Source organism: Anguilla anguilla, chromosome 17 (genome assembly GCF_013347855.1).
Source record: "Anguilla anguilla isolate fAngAng1 chromosome 17, fAngAng1.pri, whole genome shotgun sequence".
Taxonomy (NCBI): Eukaryota; Metazoa; Chordata; class Actinopteri; order Anguilliformes; family Anguillidae; genus Anguilla; species Anguilla anguilla.
The window spans coordinates 14,780,684-14,798,436 of NC_049217.1; the positions used below are offsets into that span (position 1 = coordinate 14,780,684).

The following is a 17,753-nucleotide window of genomic DNA, read 5'->3' on the forward strand; positions in this document are numbered from 1 at the left end:
AAATGGCTGAAGCTAAATTCCGCCTGATAGCAGGACGCATGTAGTCACAGAGGTGTCAAGGTGTCCAAGATCAGGTTTGATCCGGTATTCCATGCTGAATACCCCGGTTTATAGGTAAACGGCCTGTTCTCATTAGGCACAGTGTTCTTATTTTTTATTCTTATAAATATTTTTAAGTGATCATTCCGGTTCACAGGAGAGATTTGCTGATAAGAATTTTTTATTTTTTTATTTTCTAATCATTTATAAACTCATTTAAATGCAAATCATATCACAAGAACCCAGAACAAAATAAGAATGACAAAATAAGACGGGAGAGCGAGAAGACATTTGCTACAGGTTCGGTGTGGTGGTGACAACCAATAAAAACGTACAAAAAATCGTTCATGTCATGCGGATCTGAGCACAAAAAAAGAAAATAAAAAAACACACATTTTTAGTGTTTTTTGTACATTTTTGTAAACATGTCTAGATCGTTAAAACACAATATGGCAATTCGAAGGAAAAAAAATAAAACAATACATGGAAACAAGAAAATTCATTGTGGTATTCACAGGCTTAAACACTGCTTGGCAATAATGCTTTAGAGCCAAAAGTTATTATAGTACTTTAAAAATGAACCCATTTTTCCTTCTGCAATTGCAAACACTGTTTACAGTTTGTAATGTGATTCAAAACCTACCACAGTATCTGCGCTACATACATGGAAAAAAAACCTGTCCCTGGTCATGCCTAAACAGTGATATGAGGTATACAAAGGTCAATTTCATCCATTTTTTTTTTTCTCACGTCGTTAAAACATGGAGCATGATTCGAGCGGTCAGTCTTTGTTCCCTGTGACATCATAGCCGAGCGGTCTCGGGCTACGTTTTAGGGCTCTGTCAGTCAGAGGCTTGGGAGGAGGGGCTGAGAAAATAAAAACCGAACGGACAACCGCGTTGCTGTAAAAAAACAAAAAAAAAAAAAACAACCCAGCAGCAGTGGAAGACAAAGCAACCATTACTCCGCTTACAAACTGAAGAACTGCCATCGAAACCTAACACTATCCTTCATTAGGCATGCACATTGGGGTTCCCTCAAACATTTCTTTAAAAAAAAAAAAGTAATGATTTTTTTAAAAATATTTTTATCTCTGACCATTTTTTTCTTTTATGTTTTTTGGCTCGTTGTGAAGTAACAGGATGTAGGGTTTTATTTGTATTTTTTCCAAACAAATTACAGTTGCATCCACTTGCGCTCAATGCATCGGTTTTTGTGTTCAGTGGTACAATGGTCTCTGGGCAACACTTTTACACTTACCTGATTAAATGGCTATAAATTTACAAAGAGGTCCTCGTCCCCATTTAACCTGTTTTACATATCTGATAACATCCAGGTGACAACGCAAAAACAAATCCCCCCCCCTCCCCACCTCCCCAAAACCACCCACCCCATCCCCAGAGTGCCTCACGAGGCCATTCCAAAACTAAGAATCCCCTCCCCCGCCCACAATCCCCCGCCCACCCACCCCCCATCCCACCCAATCCCCGCCCGCCCCTACACCAATCGCCTGACACCTTATCCTCGAACAACTGGCGGCCCTAACCAACATCTCTTTTTAAAAGCAAGTCAGTCCTCTCTCTCTCTGTTTTTAATATCCACTATCTGAATGTTTCTTTAAAAAAAAATTTTTTTAAACTGGGGGAAAGAAGTGCTCGATAAGAAAGGAAAGGTGGAGGAAGTAAGAGGAGGAGACGAACCTAGGGAGAGAAAAAATCTTCAGAAACATCTCCTGCCAGCGTCGCTACGCAATCGCTAAGGAGGGTTTCGGTCGCGGGGGAGGGGGGGGCGTGGCCCGCGCAGGTAAGAGTTTCGCGACGCAAAGCTCCTCCCCCAGTCCGCACGCCATGGTAACAGTGTCTCTCTTTTTTTTGTTTTTTTTTTTTAAATGACCCGCGGCGCGCCCCAAATCCTGTGACGAACGGAACGGCGACTCCGCCCCCTTCCTCCGAAACGGACCCCGGGGGTCCTTCTTTTTTCCAAATTCCCCTCCTTTCTCACATCGCCGTCATCCCCCCCTCGCTCGCATACACTTTATAAATACGTATGGCCCTTGCTGACAGAAACGCGAGTGTTTCACATTGACGAGAAGTACCGTAACCTCCATTCAGCTAAGAGGAAAGTGTTCTTAGTGTAACCAAACGGGCAGCTTCCTCGTTTTTCGCACTCGATTGTAAAGGAATAAAAAAATTAAAAAACCCATCTCTGTTGCACTTGCAAACGAACAGCGCTAAAAAAAAGAAAAATGACAATAATTAAAACAAAGAGTGCTCCTGCTGCATCTCGCAATAAAATTCTCCTTATTACACTTTTTTTCCTGAGTTATACTTTAAATCCTTGTAACAGACAATATCTTTATTTTATTTTTTTTGCCATTTCATATCTGGGCTGTTCCCTGCCATCGTTTATCATTATTAATTATTTTTCACAATTGTAAAGTTGATTGCTAAAACACGTAGGTTCGTGGGGAAAAAGAAATGTCAAGCCAGTCCTTTGCTACACTACATTTTTGCTTAAAAAGTACTTTTTCCATCTATCGGTTAATGACCAGACCTAATTTTACACTAATGAATAAAATCGACTAAACACGGAGAGGAAAAAATAAAAAATAAAAACATTGCATTTGAAGGAGGTCACACAGACCCATTCCGGTACAATTTTATACAAACATTATAATGGCAGTGTAATAATTAAAACATAGCCTTATTTTTTAAAAAATTTATTAATAATAATAAACATAAGGAAAAAAAAAAATTTTTAATGAACAAACCTCCAAAACTAGGTCTCTACCGTCCTTCAGATCTTACCTGTAGCTTTGGCTTGTGGGAGTCTTGGATCTTGAACTAACTGGCTCATTGACATCAGCTAACAAACTAGTGTAACCTGAGAATTCCGGAACGGGTGTCCTTATCCTGTGGTCCACCTCCGTGCCCGAGTCAGGGCTGTACCCCAGGGGGACCCTGCCGCCCGCTTTGAACTGGGACCCGAAGGCCTGGGCGAAGTTCTCGATCTGGTAGGGGGACCGGAGGTCCACGCCCTTGGAGGGGTCGATGGGGGCCAGGTCCTGGGCGGGGAGCTGGTAGGCGGAGCCGCCCTTGGGCGGGGCGTCCTTGTGCCCGCCCAGGTCCGGGGGCGGGATCTGGAAGGCGCCGGGCGAGGGCTGCTTCTCCAGCTGCTCGGTGAGCTCCTGAGAGGGGGTGAGCTGCTGGTGGGCGGGGTCCAGGCCGCCCAGGTGGAAGCCGGGCTGGGAGGAGGACGAGGACGAGGAGGACGAGGGGCCCGCCAGCAGCATCCCGAAGTGGGGCTTGGGCAGGGGGCCCGGGTGCGGGGCCGAGGCGAGGGCGTGGCCGAAGCCGCACTCCAGCGGGGTCGCGGCGTAGACGTGCTTGTCGGAGAAGAGCGGCGGGCTGGCGGCGGAGGAGGCGGGGCCGGCGAAGGGCCCGCTGGGCGCCGGCAGGAAGCCGCCGCCGTGGCTGGTGCGCTCCAGCGCCTGGAGCAGGAAGCGCGAGTACTCGTGCATGATCACCGCCTTCTCGCCCACCTTGTCCTCCTCGTCCCCGCCCTCGGGCGCCTGCTGCGCCGCCGGGTGGAGCTCCACGTGCTGGTCGCCGCCCAGGTCGAAGGGCACGTCGTGCGGCCCCTCGGCCTTCTGGGAGTAGTGGTCCAGCAGGCTCTGGAGGACCTCGTCCGGGATGCCCGACTTGTCGTGCTTGGGGTCGGCGCCGCCGCCGCCGCCCATGGGGGACGAGTCCAGGAGGCCCAGCGGGGCGTGGTCTCCGTCCAGGGCCCCGCCCACCGCGCCCTGGATGACCGTGGGCTGCTGGGACAGGTGGGGCACGCCCACCTCGTAGTCGGCGTTGTTGGCGGCCGCGTGCAGGTAGCGGCGCTTCTTCAGGAACTGCATGGCGTCGTCGTAGTTGCTGCTGGGCGGGGCCTGCTTGGCCTCGGGGCCCTGCAGGAGCGTCAGGCCGTCCATCCCGCCCAGGGGCCCCACCTTGTGGGCGGGGTCCTTGTCAGGGCCCTTGCGGTTGACCTTCTTGAAGAGCAGTTTCGGGGCCCGCCCGTGCAGGCCGCTGCCCGACGCATCGTAGCCCTGCAGGCCCGGGTCCCCTGCCCCGGCCCCCGGCCCAGGCCCCGCCTCTCCGCCCGCGCCCTTCCTCCGCTTGCGCTCGCCCCCCTCCCCTTTGGGCTTGCCCTTCCGGCGGCCGGAGGTGCCGGCGTTTCCCTGAGTGAGGCCGTAGCCGCCCTGCCCCATGTCACCCAGGCCCTGGTCCAGGGCCCCCGGGTCCAGCCCCTTCTTTATGGCTTCTCCACAGGTCCTCTTGTGCTTCAGCAGCCGGTCCGTCCTGGAAAAATACTGAGACGGGATACAAGAAAATACACACGTCAGAATACAAGGGGTGGTACTCTTCCTGATTAAACAGGAAATACAGATTCTTTAGACCCTAAAGCCGGATTTATACTTCGTCGTACGGCCATTTTGACAAGTGTCACGCAAAAAAAAAAATCTAAGTGTCGCACGACGTTTTGCCTTTATACTTCAGCAAAGGGCTGTGGAGAGGGTTCTGCCGTCTATGGTCATGACACCAAACTGATGTTTACATCAGTTAAAACATTGCGGCACCCGGTGAAATTAGAGAAATAGGGGAGGAATATCTACTTTATATCTACTTTTGAGTCTGTCACTCAGATAAACCGAAAATAATGACGTTTCCGGGACAATGAATTTCGGTGTTCCATTTGGTTGTCCAATCAAAGCTGTATGACAAAGTATGAAGTTCTGCGACATGGCATAGAATTCTAGAGGTGTTCGACACTTTTTTTAGTGAAAAATACGTCATTGTCATCCAACCCTTGTCGAACGGGCTTAAGTGTCTCGACTAGATACAGGGGACATTGGTATGTCTTAAGCACACACACATCATGAGCTTTTCCTTTGAGCACTGATAGCAGATGAGAATGCTCAGCCATAAACACACAACTCTGACATTATGAGTCTGAAAATAATTAGTTTCTGATTAATCATAAACTCTGGGGGGGAACGCAAAAAAATCCCACAACATCAGCCTTTAATCTGGCTGACTTCCACCTGGATAACCAAACAACCCAGGCAAACTGCCAACACTGAGACACAGACTTATAGGCTCAGGAACTGACATTCATGGGAAAAAAACCGCACTCTTTGAAGAGGGGTTAAAGAAGCTTCAGTTAATCTGGAAGATGTGAACGGCCCCACCCACTCATGACTCACCTGTTGGCAGGTGTCACATTTGTATGGCTTTTCTCCACTGTGAGTCCTCTTGTGCCTCTCCATGTGGTACTTCTGAATGAACCGCATGTTACACTGGTCACAGCTGAAGGGCTTCTCTCCTGTGGCACAGATAGTAACAGATCAACCACGGTCACAGGAACACAAACAACCAACTCAACCACGGTCACTGGAAACCAAACAATCAACACAACCACGGTCACTGGAACACAGACAACCAATTCGACCGCAGTCACAGTAGCACAGACAACCAACTCAACCACGGTCACTGGAACACAGACAACCAACTCAACCACGGTCACTGGAACACAGACAACCAACTCAACCACGGTCACTGGAACACAGACAACCAACTCAACCACGGTCACTGGAACACAGACAACCAACTCAACCGCAGTCACTGGAACACCCTCAATCAAATCAACCACGGTCACTAAAACAACCTGTCCCAAAGACAATCATAGAGACTGCAGAGGCTGTAACAAGGGGTGTTCAGTCGGATCCAAGAAGAACATGGACCAAAAAGCCTGCACCCACACAGGCACAAAGAAGACTCAAATGGGGACTCCTAGACTACAGCTACTGTTGATCTGTACTTAAGAAGATGAATGCCACAATCCCAAAAAACAAACCAAAGCAGTGTCATTTTTTTCTGGCAGAGAACATGTTGGAAATGGTGGGGAGGGCAGAGGGCTATTCCAGGCATTAGGTGAGAAGCTCATTTACATTTTCAGTTTGGAATTTAATAACTCACAAGTGCTTGCATACAATAGGGCCAGAGAGGAACAGGGCAAGTCAAAGTCAAAGACAAGTCAAAAACAAAGACAGACTAATCTGAGTAGTTATCCCACTCATCCCAGGACTCACCACTGTGTATCTTCTCGTGTCGCTGCAGAAGGTACTTCTGGATGAAGCTCATGTTACACTGACTGCACCTGAAAGGCCTTTCTCCTGAGAAGAGACGGACAGGACACACAACTCAACGCCATGCTGAGCACCTCGCTCAAAACATAGGTTATCGTGTAGTGGCTGTAGTTCTCTTGGATTTCGCAAGTTTCAAAAAAAAAAAAAACTTGATCTTCACTGCACTTGATGTACGGTATCTGGTTCTGGCATGAAAGATGAAGTAGTGAAGTAGTCTTAACTTCAATGATAGTTTCATTGGCCGATCAAATAATTTGTGCAGTACCGCCAACTAAACATTTTCACGTTTATAGAATTTGCAACTCTTCATGACCTTCAAGATCCAACTTAAGAGACTTTTAAGGACCCATTTAACCTCAATGGATTCATTCATACGAGAGCTCCTAATGTAATATAAATGCAAATAATACTCAATGAAACATGTAAAAAGTCAAACAATAGGAAGCAGTGGCCGTCTTAAGAGAACACGAAGCCGCAGCAGTAGCAGCTGAAGGAGTAGCTGCGAGATACAGCGGGCAGAGGAGCTGGGCGAAGAGGCGGGCGTGCCGCGGCCCCGTACCCGTGTGGATGAGCACGTGTCTGCGCAGGTGGTAGGAGCTGCGGAAGGCGGCGCTGCAGTGCTCGCAGATGTGTGGCTTGGAGCCGGGCGAGAGGCTGCCCAGTTCGCCGTCCAGCATCATCGACTGCGGAGAGACGAGGGTGGGGGGGGGGGGGGGGGGGGGTTAGTTTTTACGATCTCCTCTCCCTATTCTCCCACAACAATGACCGCATGCTCGAGCCTGCTCCACGCACCACTCCAGAGTCCGCTGCAGACAATGCCACTTGGAGCTCATTGTTCCCCTGTCACTTAAGACACTGGTACTAGCACAGACGGAGTCTAGGGCAGCTTTGCGGGAGCAGACGTATCAGCTGCATAATGCATGCAAAATCAATCCCTTTTCAACACCAACCAGAGGCAGCAGCAGCATTACAGCAATTACAACAGCATACTGCACCTCCATCAACTGCAGAAGACAAAATCAGCGAAAAGGCTGATCCCTCAACTAGTTTAACAAGCAGAAATGAAAATGTACCATTGGAAAATAACAATATAGCCTCCTGAACTACAGAGGCTGTAATTCTAAAAGATGGGCAGCATTTTAAATGTACTGGAAATACAAATTTGCGTGTATGTCTCACAAGCAAATTGGGCTGCTCGCCTGTTTGCACAGTTCATACCTCTGATTCACCTGCAAAGCCCATCAATCATTATGACTGACACAAATGTATTTGGGAGCCATCTTGTATTTGAATAAGAGGCACGTGGCTGTATTTTGTATTTCTGCCCATGAAAATGTGTGGTGACACTCGAAATGAACGGTGGGCAGAATATTCAGGGGTGTGGCGCTGAAATGGGCGGAGCCGGCAGGGGGAGGCGGAGGCCTCGGAGAGAGGCGGGCCCCCGGCACCGCGCACCTTTGAGGAGTCTCCCCGCTTCCTCCGGGGCTTTCCCTCCTGGCCGTCGCCGTTTGACCTCCGACCCCTCCTCCCCGAGGGCTCTTTCACCAATCTCTGTGACAGCTGCAGGGGCGACAAAGAGAAAGGAAATCAGCACGGGAGACACAGAGAGAGAGACAGAGAGAGAGAGAGAGAGAGAGCCCAAATACAGGGGACAAAGGCTGGGCTTGTCCCATTGAGTGTGGGACAGTTTGCGGAGGGTCTGAGTGGTAGAGCAATAAACCTAAATTTACAGTCCCCTTCCTGCTGCCGCAGAGGTCATGGCTGTGCCATTGCGGGAGGGCTGCAGAGCTGCGGCACGTACCGCAGCCGCGCGCTAATTTAACACAGAATGCGCATTCACCTCCAGCACACGCTACACACAGTGCACCGCTTAAGAGCATGAAAGCGCTAGCATTTTACAATGACTCCTATGGACTAAGGGAAAAATTCATTTTAATTGTGCGCGTGCACGCGCACACACACACACAAAGGGAAAAACTGAGAACTGAACTCATTCAATACAGTTCAGTATGTCAAAGCTTCACCCTATGGGCCATGTAACAGTTCAGGCTAATTTTGACAATTTACCCAGACATTTAAATTGGTTATTCATTTCTAACGCTTGCTCTACATCTGACTGAAAAATCTGTGGGAGACAAACCTTTCATAGCGATAGTCAGCTGGCTGGTGTTTTGATGCGTGAACAGACAATGTGTGCAAAACAACAGAAGAATACGAGCAAACTACTATTTTGCAGTCAAGGTCATTTTATCTGCAATTCCACCGCTAACAAAACATAATTCCATATTTTAAAGCCAAGCATCAGCTCATTTAGAGTTATGTTAGAGAACAAAAGGTATAGCACAACCAAGACAAGTCATTTATGGCAGAAACAGCCCATTCTCTCAAAATACACTTGCACATAAGGCTATAAAATTTTACCTAGACCACATTAACTACAATTTTGGGTTTTTCCCAAAGTGAAAATTCACCAGCGTTACAAAAACACATGGCTAGCCAAATTCTAAATCTATTCAGTTGCTGCTCCATTCAGTTTAAATAAAATGTAAAAAATAAACTGGTGACAGAAGACTGAGCAGTGTTAAGTGTCACATTTGGAAGTATACATATGTATCATTATTAATATGTAGTCCTCTGAATATAATGCCACAGACTCTGCAGAGGAACTGACCTCCTGTGCTTGGCATAAATCCGTGAGGTGTTTATATATTCTGCATCCTGCTATGACTGGTGTGTTCGCAGCAGCGTTGTTTGGTCCATTTAAATTTAACTCTAGAGCGTTTACGCCTTGGTTTGGGAGGTGTGAACGCCACCCTGGTGGGAACCAAACAACCGCTATCTGGCCGGCCTTGAAGAGGTTGTCTCGGGCCGCTTCTTCCAATTGAACTCTGGAGCGGTTTAAGTCTGGCGAGAACGTCATTCGAACCAATTCGCAGGAAACGTAGCACTCACGCTGCATTTTATTGGTTAAAAACAACATCTTCGCTTCCTGTTTTTGGTGACTGGTGATACTAGTGCTGCATAGCCAGCTCACACGGTTAGAAGGGGACACAGACCAGGACTCACGACGAAGTGAAATTCATCACAGTAGGATCTCATCAGAGCCAGCCTTCTTCTGTGATATCGTCTGATTGCAGAGCGATTTTCTTGGAATGCCTGTATTATTAAATGATTTAATACGCGCATTCTCGACAGACGTTCATATTCGCGGTCCTCCGCTTTCTGCTGATATGCGTTTCAAATCAACAACGTGAACATAACCTGTGTTCCACGACGATAAAGTACAGGCAGAAACTGCGAAGGTTTCGTTGTAATTTTATCCGCCAACTGTCTGACTAATAATCGGAAGACATTACTAATAGTGGACAGTTTTTGCCTTTGTGAAAGCAAAACTGGCCAGCTGCAAAACTAAACTATGCATCACTCACACGAGGTTTGATTTTTTTTTTAAAAGAACCTTATGGTGTAAAAGCGCCCTAAAATCTAACCAGCCACGCCACAATATATAATATACACTACATTAAAAACAATCGTGTTTGGTGGGCAAAATAGCCTGTACAATCGGGTCTACAGGATATAAAGTTGTGATACGCTTGTTAGACATCTCAAATGCTTGTCACATTAGTGTTTGTGCTTCACGCATTTCTTGCCCGGCAGTTTTATCAAATTCACTTAGCTGGGCCAGTCTACCACATACGGTCGCGAGGCAATAAAATTAAGAATTGTTTAATGTACACATTCACTGTCAGTTGTGGAGCTGAAATCTGCCCGCGCTCAGCTACGGAATCAATCACACATCAGAGAAATTAATCAGAACTGACATATGCATCTCTCAACAGCCCTTAAGGTTCAAAAATACCGTGACATGATTCTTAGTCCACTAAGCTTACCATTGCAGCATACGCCGTGCACATAAAAATATATATTTTAAAAAACCTTAATTGCGCGGAGCTGCGCTGGCCAAAATAAACGGAGATTATTTTTTTCTAATCAAACGCAGCTGCGGCAGGAATCCAGGGTTACCCTAAAGAGAACTTAAAGGAATTCTTCAGAACACTGCCATTGAACCCTTCCTTACGGGTCTCCATTTTTGGCGTTTCTCGTGGACGCCAACCAAGGGGACGTCCAAAAAAACACAGGGCTGGAGCCTTCAGTTTCCACTCGCCAGCCTCCATTTTCTGGTTTGTCTCACTCTGACTGCAGTGGCAGTTTTACGCGCGATGTCTGTTTCTGGTGGATTCCGTTAACTAAACTACGTTCAAAAACGAATGATGAAGGTGCTGATTATTATTTAGGCTTCATACTCCCTGCCAAGACCCACGTATCTTGGCCTGGCTATTGTTAGACAAAGAGCGGAGGGTTCGACAGCTGGGCGCGAGTTTCCGCAAGACGCCGGGTAGTAGAACTAAGCAGTGATGAGTCTTGCCAGGATTCCTTTGTGCTGACAAATGCACAATGACATCACGCTCTATAGAGTAAAAGGTTGATTTCTGGAGCACTGAATCCATTTCTTTCACTGTTATTCCTGCACTCGGCAAAAAGGAAATGGGCATACCAGCATGGAATGTGGACCAACCCCCCCCCCCCCCCCCTGTCACCCAGCATTTGGTCTGATCCACTTTGGTCTTTTCAGGCCTTCGCCTCAGTCTATAACCTCCATTGCGTATTTCCAGAATGCTGTACAGAGTATGTTTCAGCAATATGATTCTAAAATAACACGGAACATACGGCTAATATTAAACTCTCCGCTTCCTCGGTTACATGGTTTTTTTCTAAACTTAAACTTGACATGCCTGATTTCAAGGGGTGTCGACACGCTACAAGAACCGTGACACCCTGAAATCCGCTACATGTGAACGCTTTCATACGCCAACCATAAGTACATAATAAAAATAAACGATATAATAAAACGATATTAGTCTTCGATTTCTTGTGTTTTGGCTATAACTACCGTGGAAATATATTGTGATTCGGCGTCCAAAATGTTGCAAACCAAGTGACTAAAAATTAAACTGACGAGTTTGTGTGTAGCGCTCTATTCCTTCCTACACGTATTTTCGTTTCTCCTCTGTATTTTGATATTTTCCATCGCCGGATGGAGCGAGGAAGAGTTACCACCATTAGCCACATTTACACCCTCGCGTGCTAACCTGTGTAAAGGTGATCCCTCACAAGCTTCCCGTTTACTAGTATTTTTAGATGTCGGGAGGAAAAAAAAGGCAGACCAAGCTCCACACAAGAGCACACGAGGAAGCACCTGGGATGACCTCAGTTCAGGGTGAATTTTTTCACCCCTTTGCATCTCCTGATGAAAGAGTATTCTTTTTCTGAAGGAGAACATATGTGAGAATTTTTCTCATTGTACCGATAACATGTCTGATCAGCTACTGAGATCTACAATATCCTGCTTTAATTTAAGTGAACGTTGCTAGGGATCTTCCAGCACACATTTCCCTGGGTTTGCCTTCTCCAGAAGAAAACACTGAGTGTTCATTTACTCACGGTGAACTAAACAATGGACCAACAAGTGGTGGCCAAAACTGTGCTGCATTACAGATTTTTTGGTACTAGGATAAAAATGGTTCTGCAGATATGCACGTCCTTCAGAACTTGTATGTGCCAATAAGTAACGGTGCACTGTAAGGCAAAAAGACTATTCATTCATGTGATCAGTCACCGCATCAATCATAGTACCGCTCCCACCAACCACGACTTGACCCTCTCTTCCACCCCCCCCCCCCCCCACATTTCTATATGATATAATGGCACAGTGAATTCTGAAACACAGGAAGTCCCGCCCCCCTCCCAGTACTCACGTTGCCCAGGCTCAGGTCGTGCGCCAGCAGGTTCTGCTGCTGGTGGTGGTGGTGGTGGTGGTGGTGGTGGTGGTGGTGGTTGCCGAGCGACGCCTCCATCAGCAGGTCGGCGCCCTTGGCCGAGCAGCCCGGGTAGAGCGGCAGGCGGTAGTCCAGCTCCGTCAGCTTCTCCTGCTTGATGGCGGCGTGGCCGTAGTCGCTGGCGCCGCAGTCGGGCGAGTCCCGCTCCTTCTTCAGCACCACCTCCGGCGGGGCCAGCTCGTGGAGCGCCGACTGCGCCGCCGCCATGCGCGTGAAGCTGGTGACGGGCGGCAGGTGGCTGAACATCAGCATGCCCGGCGCGAAGTTGGGCTCCATCGCCCCGTTGCGCAGGAACTCGTTGCCTAGCTTGTCTTGGATTATGCTCATGGCGGGGTCTTCGGTGGCGGGCGGGCGGGCGGCGAACTTAACTGGAGCACACTGCAAATACACTGGGAGACGAATGGGAAGTGAGACGAGGGGTTCGATTAATCGGAAAAGTCTTCAAATACAAATTTTAAAAAGTATATTTTTGGTTGTTTCTGCAACAGTCGTAGCGTGGACATCGGTCTTGGTGACCCGCACATGTACAGTGGGGTTGGGGGGGAGCGTTCACTGGATGGGTCCCAACACAGAATTGCAACCCCCCTGTCTATGATCGCAATTCCACATCCACCCCCCTCGGAGAGGCCCCAATAAAATTTAGATATTTATATTTTTTATAGGGCGCCCAAAAAGGTTAGGAACGACCCTGTTGGCATGCGCCTGATACTTCCAACTAGGCACTTCATTTTCAACTCCCTGAGTTTCGATTACGTATGGAATGTGTACAAGAGACATCTACACTTCAAGTCAAGATATCAGGAGGAGCAGAAAGTAAAAGATTCTGACTTGGTCAGGGAGAGGTGGCCCGGAGGATGTTTAGATGGCTCTTGGGGGTGGTGAGGATACAGTGTTGAGGATACACAGCAGGAACTCAGACACCCCCAAAGCCTGAGTTATCTGTCACACTCCAGTCCAGCACAGCTAGTATCCCTGTGTAGAGTAGGCCACTGCACACAGAGGAGACAAACACTCATCTAGTTTCCACTTTGATTTGCCAAGATGCTACACCACCACTACAAATGCAAATAACCGTTTCTGTTTCATTAAACCACAGCTTATTCATCAACAAGGAACACACACATTTTAACATGATTCTGAATTACAGACTTATTTAAATAGTTTTTTAAAAACCTGTTTTAGGTGGGGAAAACTCTGATAAAAGATCTGTTTATTGGGCATTACAAACACTTACACAGTATAAACACAGTTTTAAATTGCAAATCAAGTTGACAGGAGAGTATTATTTCACGGTCTGGTTGATAGGATTAGCAAAGACTAGATACCGCAACCCAATCAACGTGATTAAAAATCATCTACTGTCGATCAATGTGCGACAGCCCACATCATGGGGCCCAGGTGAAGCCCAGCAGGTCTTATCTGCGAGGTTATCACAGGACAAATTAAAGGCTAAATCCGGCGTCACTTCCTGACTGGCTAGATCAACGCAGATCAAAGACTGCTTAAAAGCTAGTTGGGCTTACCCTGAAGAGCACGCGCTCCAGTGATATGAACAGGCCTTGGGACCGGCACGCGTTGCCCGCGATAGAGCACCCACATTTCTTTAACTGAGCTGCCAGCGTGACTAAAAGTAACAGCTGGGTAAAGGATCATCTCCTCTCTGTGGGGCAGCGCTGATAGTAGTTGGCATTGAAATGCGTTGCCGGTGATCGGTACATTCGTTAGAGCCGCACTCTGCGAGAACTGGAAAAGCAGTCAGGGTGTGAATATAAACCACAGTAGCAGCTCAACCCGCCAAACTTCAATTTCTGAACGAGGCAGCCAGTTTGCCTAGAGCAAAATTCACGCTGATGTTCAGCAATTTGAATGCTACTTAAATGGCGTGTGCGCGTCATGTCACCGGTAGACATAATCTTATTTTCCCGTGTAATAAACAGACACGTGCACCGGATTGTGTCAGATCTGAGACGATACGTAATCTTAGGCATGCCCGCCAGGTAAAGATATTCTACCTGCAATTAAACTTACATTGTAGCTAGAACCAAGTTTCTACATAATATCTTCGTAGTAGGATTCTTTGTAGCAAAAAGAAAGTGCTAATATTTCAAACTTGTTAAACTTGATCTATTGACAGGGAACCGTTTATAAAATAATGGTTAATAAAATGAAAGAGAAAAAAAGTCTATTTTGACATTATTAAATGTTACTTCTTTCTAGATGCGTCTTGTTTGTAACACTATTCGTCAGATCAGTCCTCTATAATCGCCATATTTCCTTCGATAAACACAAGACAGCAACATAAGCTGTAAGCAGCTGAATTATTCAACATTGCTGAGCACAGCAGTGCCAGATAGTTTACATAATGCGGTTGAGAATACTGATCATTTCCTGATGCAACTCGGAGGTAGCCTACTGCGGCAGTAAGGCCTGGTGAAATTTTAGCTGCGTTTATGAAGGCATGGGGTCTCTCTCAAACATCCTTGTCTAAGCTGATTCTATGGGGATTAATACATAGGGCAAAGATGCGCGGACATTTTCAGGACCCCCTTGGTATACAATGGCATCACGTTTGTTGATTTTGCCAAAATACACTCCGTGCGTTTACAATGCCTGCACTGATATGCGTTGTTCAATCATGCATTGAACAAAAATTACCAGAGCACTGCGTTCAGGTGATCCTACCAGCAGTGATGCCATGGCCGAAATCAACATGCCTATTTTAGCCGCTTGATGTAAACGCCAAAGTGCAAATTAACAGATAAACTTTAGCTCGCTAACGTTTTAATAGACAGATTCGTAAAGTGTATGATGTTACTGAAGAGGGGGGTCAAAATCGCTTGAGTTAGATAGTCGTACGTTCAAAAAAGTTGATGACACCAAATGTTAAGTAATAGCCTACTGCGCGCCAACTCGGAAGATGAGAACATGGTTTGTGCTGAGTTAACCAACAAAAATAGTCAACGTACATACATGAGGCATGGTAAAACGTTTTTGTTTTATTATTATAATACACAGTGTATAAAAAACAGTTTAATTGTGGCCTGTACTAGACACGTCATCTCTCGTGGGTTGGTCTTAACCTTAAACCTTACCTCACGGTTAAGTTTATTGTCTGCGTTAGTAAACGAATATGGTACTAACAATAGCTTTACCCTCATTTGTTGAGGGTAAAGGTATTAGTATTACAGGGAGAATTCCAGCCGCTTGTGGTACATTTGTTGAATTCATGTACAGATTAGCGCGTTTACTTGCAAGTATTCAACGAACGTTAGATTGTTACATTTGCTGGTTAGGAAATGCGCAGTGCAGTTCTCAAATGCAGTCTTTGGTGTTCGCTAACATAAGATAGCTTGTTAACCATGGAAAGACAGAATCAAGGATCCAGCCAATTCGCTTGCAATCTAACGAGCTAGTTTTAGATAACGTTAGCAAGCTATCTAAGGACGTTGGCTAGCTAACCACTCAAAATTGAATAAAAGCTCTGTTTGTCTAGCCACTAGTCGAAAAAATCGAGCCAATAACAGAATCAAAATCCGCACATATTGCACAGAATGTGCGAATAAACCTGATAAAGGTCAAAGTGGTAGCTAACTACGGCTAGGTGTTAAACAAACCGTTATGGTGGTATCCATATTAATATATCGCCTTGTCTCACAAAGGGCCTAGCACGCTAACGACGTTAGCCAGTTAGCTAAGTAAACCACAACATAGAAGGCGCACATATTTTTCCAATCACTTTTCTTAGTAAGCAAGCTAGCGAGCAGGCACGCTGTCGATATTTTAGTGGGGAAAAGGTTGAAATATTCCACTGATTATATAATAACTAATGTACTATGGTAAATTAAACCATAATTTCCCAAATCAATCCACGTCGGTTGAAAAACAAAAAGACGTGGGATATTAAATAGACATAATGGTGCAGCTACGCAAGCAGTAACGTTAACCCCATAATAAATGGCCCATGCAACGCTGCCGAACAATTGATGCTCGGCTCTAGGCACATCTACCGCTAGCTAGCTAACTAGCGGCGCGTTTCTTCTTATGGTAATACTGGATCGTTTTCCCGGCTTGATTTTAACATAATGTCGTTTTTACGTTTCGCTCACCAGTGCATGACCACCGCTGGCCCTTTTCTGCTTGTATTTTTTCCTCTGGGTCGTTCCTTTGAGTCTTCAAAGCCCAAACATTGTTCTACTGCAGCTGCTACTTTCCTCCATCTTGTCTCAGCGCGGGGAATTATGGGTATAGCGGACGGGTCCTGCGAGGAGACAGACGAGCGCCGTGATCCGGGGCAGGGGAGCAGTGGCCGACAGTGAACTGCGTTAAAGGACACGCGGGTGGCCCCACACGTGAAGGAGAAGACGGTGCTTCCCCGCCAGCCTTTCCACATTATTCAGGATCTTTAAACCACCTCCCTCAGCTTTAGATCTGAAATGGTATCCATTATATTTTGGGTGTCTCAGGAACATATAAGCATATTATTTCTAACCTTTTGATCATTTCCCCAGATTTCTTAAATTCTTCATGTTTTTTCGTACTCATTAAATTACATTATTCTAATTATGATTATGACAACTATTATCAGTGTTGTTATTCAGTCGATGCCTAATTCCATGTATGGTAGGCTAAATGTGTGATATTTTGTATTTGCATAACAATGTTGCATTATAAAAAGTTTGTAAAAGTTATTTTAAATGGTAGTACTCCCTTCATTAAACATGACAAATGTTCATAAATTGTCCTAGATACTCCATCAGATTTATCAATACATAAATGCTCCTGAAACTGTTTGCTATCAGTTAGCAGTGAGAATCCCTATAGTGAATGCAGCTAGGCCTGCCATAGCAAGGCCAGTGTTACAGTTCAGAATCTGACTATAGCAAAAAGATTCACCTTTGGAAACAGTACTGAAAATGTGCACAGCTGGCTGGGGTCCCAGTAGAGTAAACTGAGGCTAGTGAGGTAAATGGCAGCTTTTTCTATCACCCCCAACCCCCCGCTTTTCTTTCTTGCTACGTTTGAATCAGCGATTATGCCTCCCGATTCACCACTGCTATACTCGCCCACACGAGAACCGCTGCGTTTGAAGTGGTAGCGCGCCTCTGACGCACTCGCCCGCAAACCAGGTGCAATTTATTCAAATTGCAGGCCACATAGCGCTAGTTAATGCCAGCTGTCTCACTGCACAAACAGTCCCTACCAATTTCACTGCCGTCTGTAAGTTTAATTGTCTGCGTGATGATCTATCTAAATCCAGTGAGCAAGACAGCTGATTCAGAGATGGTGGATTTTATGTAGAAAAGGCAGTAGGCTCGCTTGTGTCTGCTGATGAGACCTTGTATCACTGTCAGCAATGAGAAGGCTCAGGGTCCAGCATGTTTAAATATACATTGTTATTACTGGAATCTTCTCCAGCTCTGCATTCCAAGGGAGGTCACCCAAGGGAATACACCAGATCACAGACAGATATGTGATGACATCACTCTCCTGGGAAGATGGGTCCATTACAAGAGCTGTTATATGTCCCCATGTTTGAATATATACCGCGTATGAACTGATAAAACTCAGTAAAGCATTCTCTGCTTCAGTCATTTTCATCCCCAAACCCTGTAAATGAAACCATG

General features: G+C 46.3%; 1 protein-coding gene across 2 annotated transcripts; it reads right to left on the reverse strand.

Moving 5' to 3' along the window:
- Positions 1-1,904: 1,904 nt before the first annotated feature.
- LOC118217344 (zinc finger protein 281-like) lies at positions 1,905-16,481 on the reverse strand. 2 transcript variants are annotated; one of them, XM_035399261.1, is made up of 8 exons: positions 16,236-16,481; positions 12,958-13,118; positions 12,049-12,518; positions 7,688-7,792; positions 6,792-6,915; positions 6,176-6,259; positions 5,291-5,409; positions 1,905-4,396 (listed from the first exon to the last, which is right to left on the reverse strand). In XM_035399261.1, coding segments are annotated over exons 2-8 (2,457 nt in total). In that variant the 5' UTR covers positions 12,959-13,118; positions 16,236-16,481; the 3' UTR covers positions 1,905-2,842. The 2 variants fall into 2 exon arrangements, with proteins under 2 accessions (XP_035255152.1, XP_035255153.1); XM_035399262.1 differs by lacking the exon at positions 12,958-13,118 and having other exon boundaries at positions 16,236-16,480.
- Between the last annotated feature and the right edge of the window lie 1,272 nt (positions 16,482-17,753).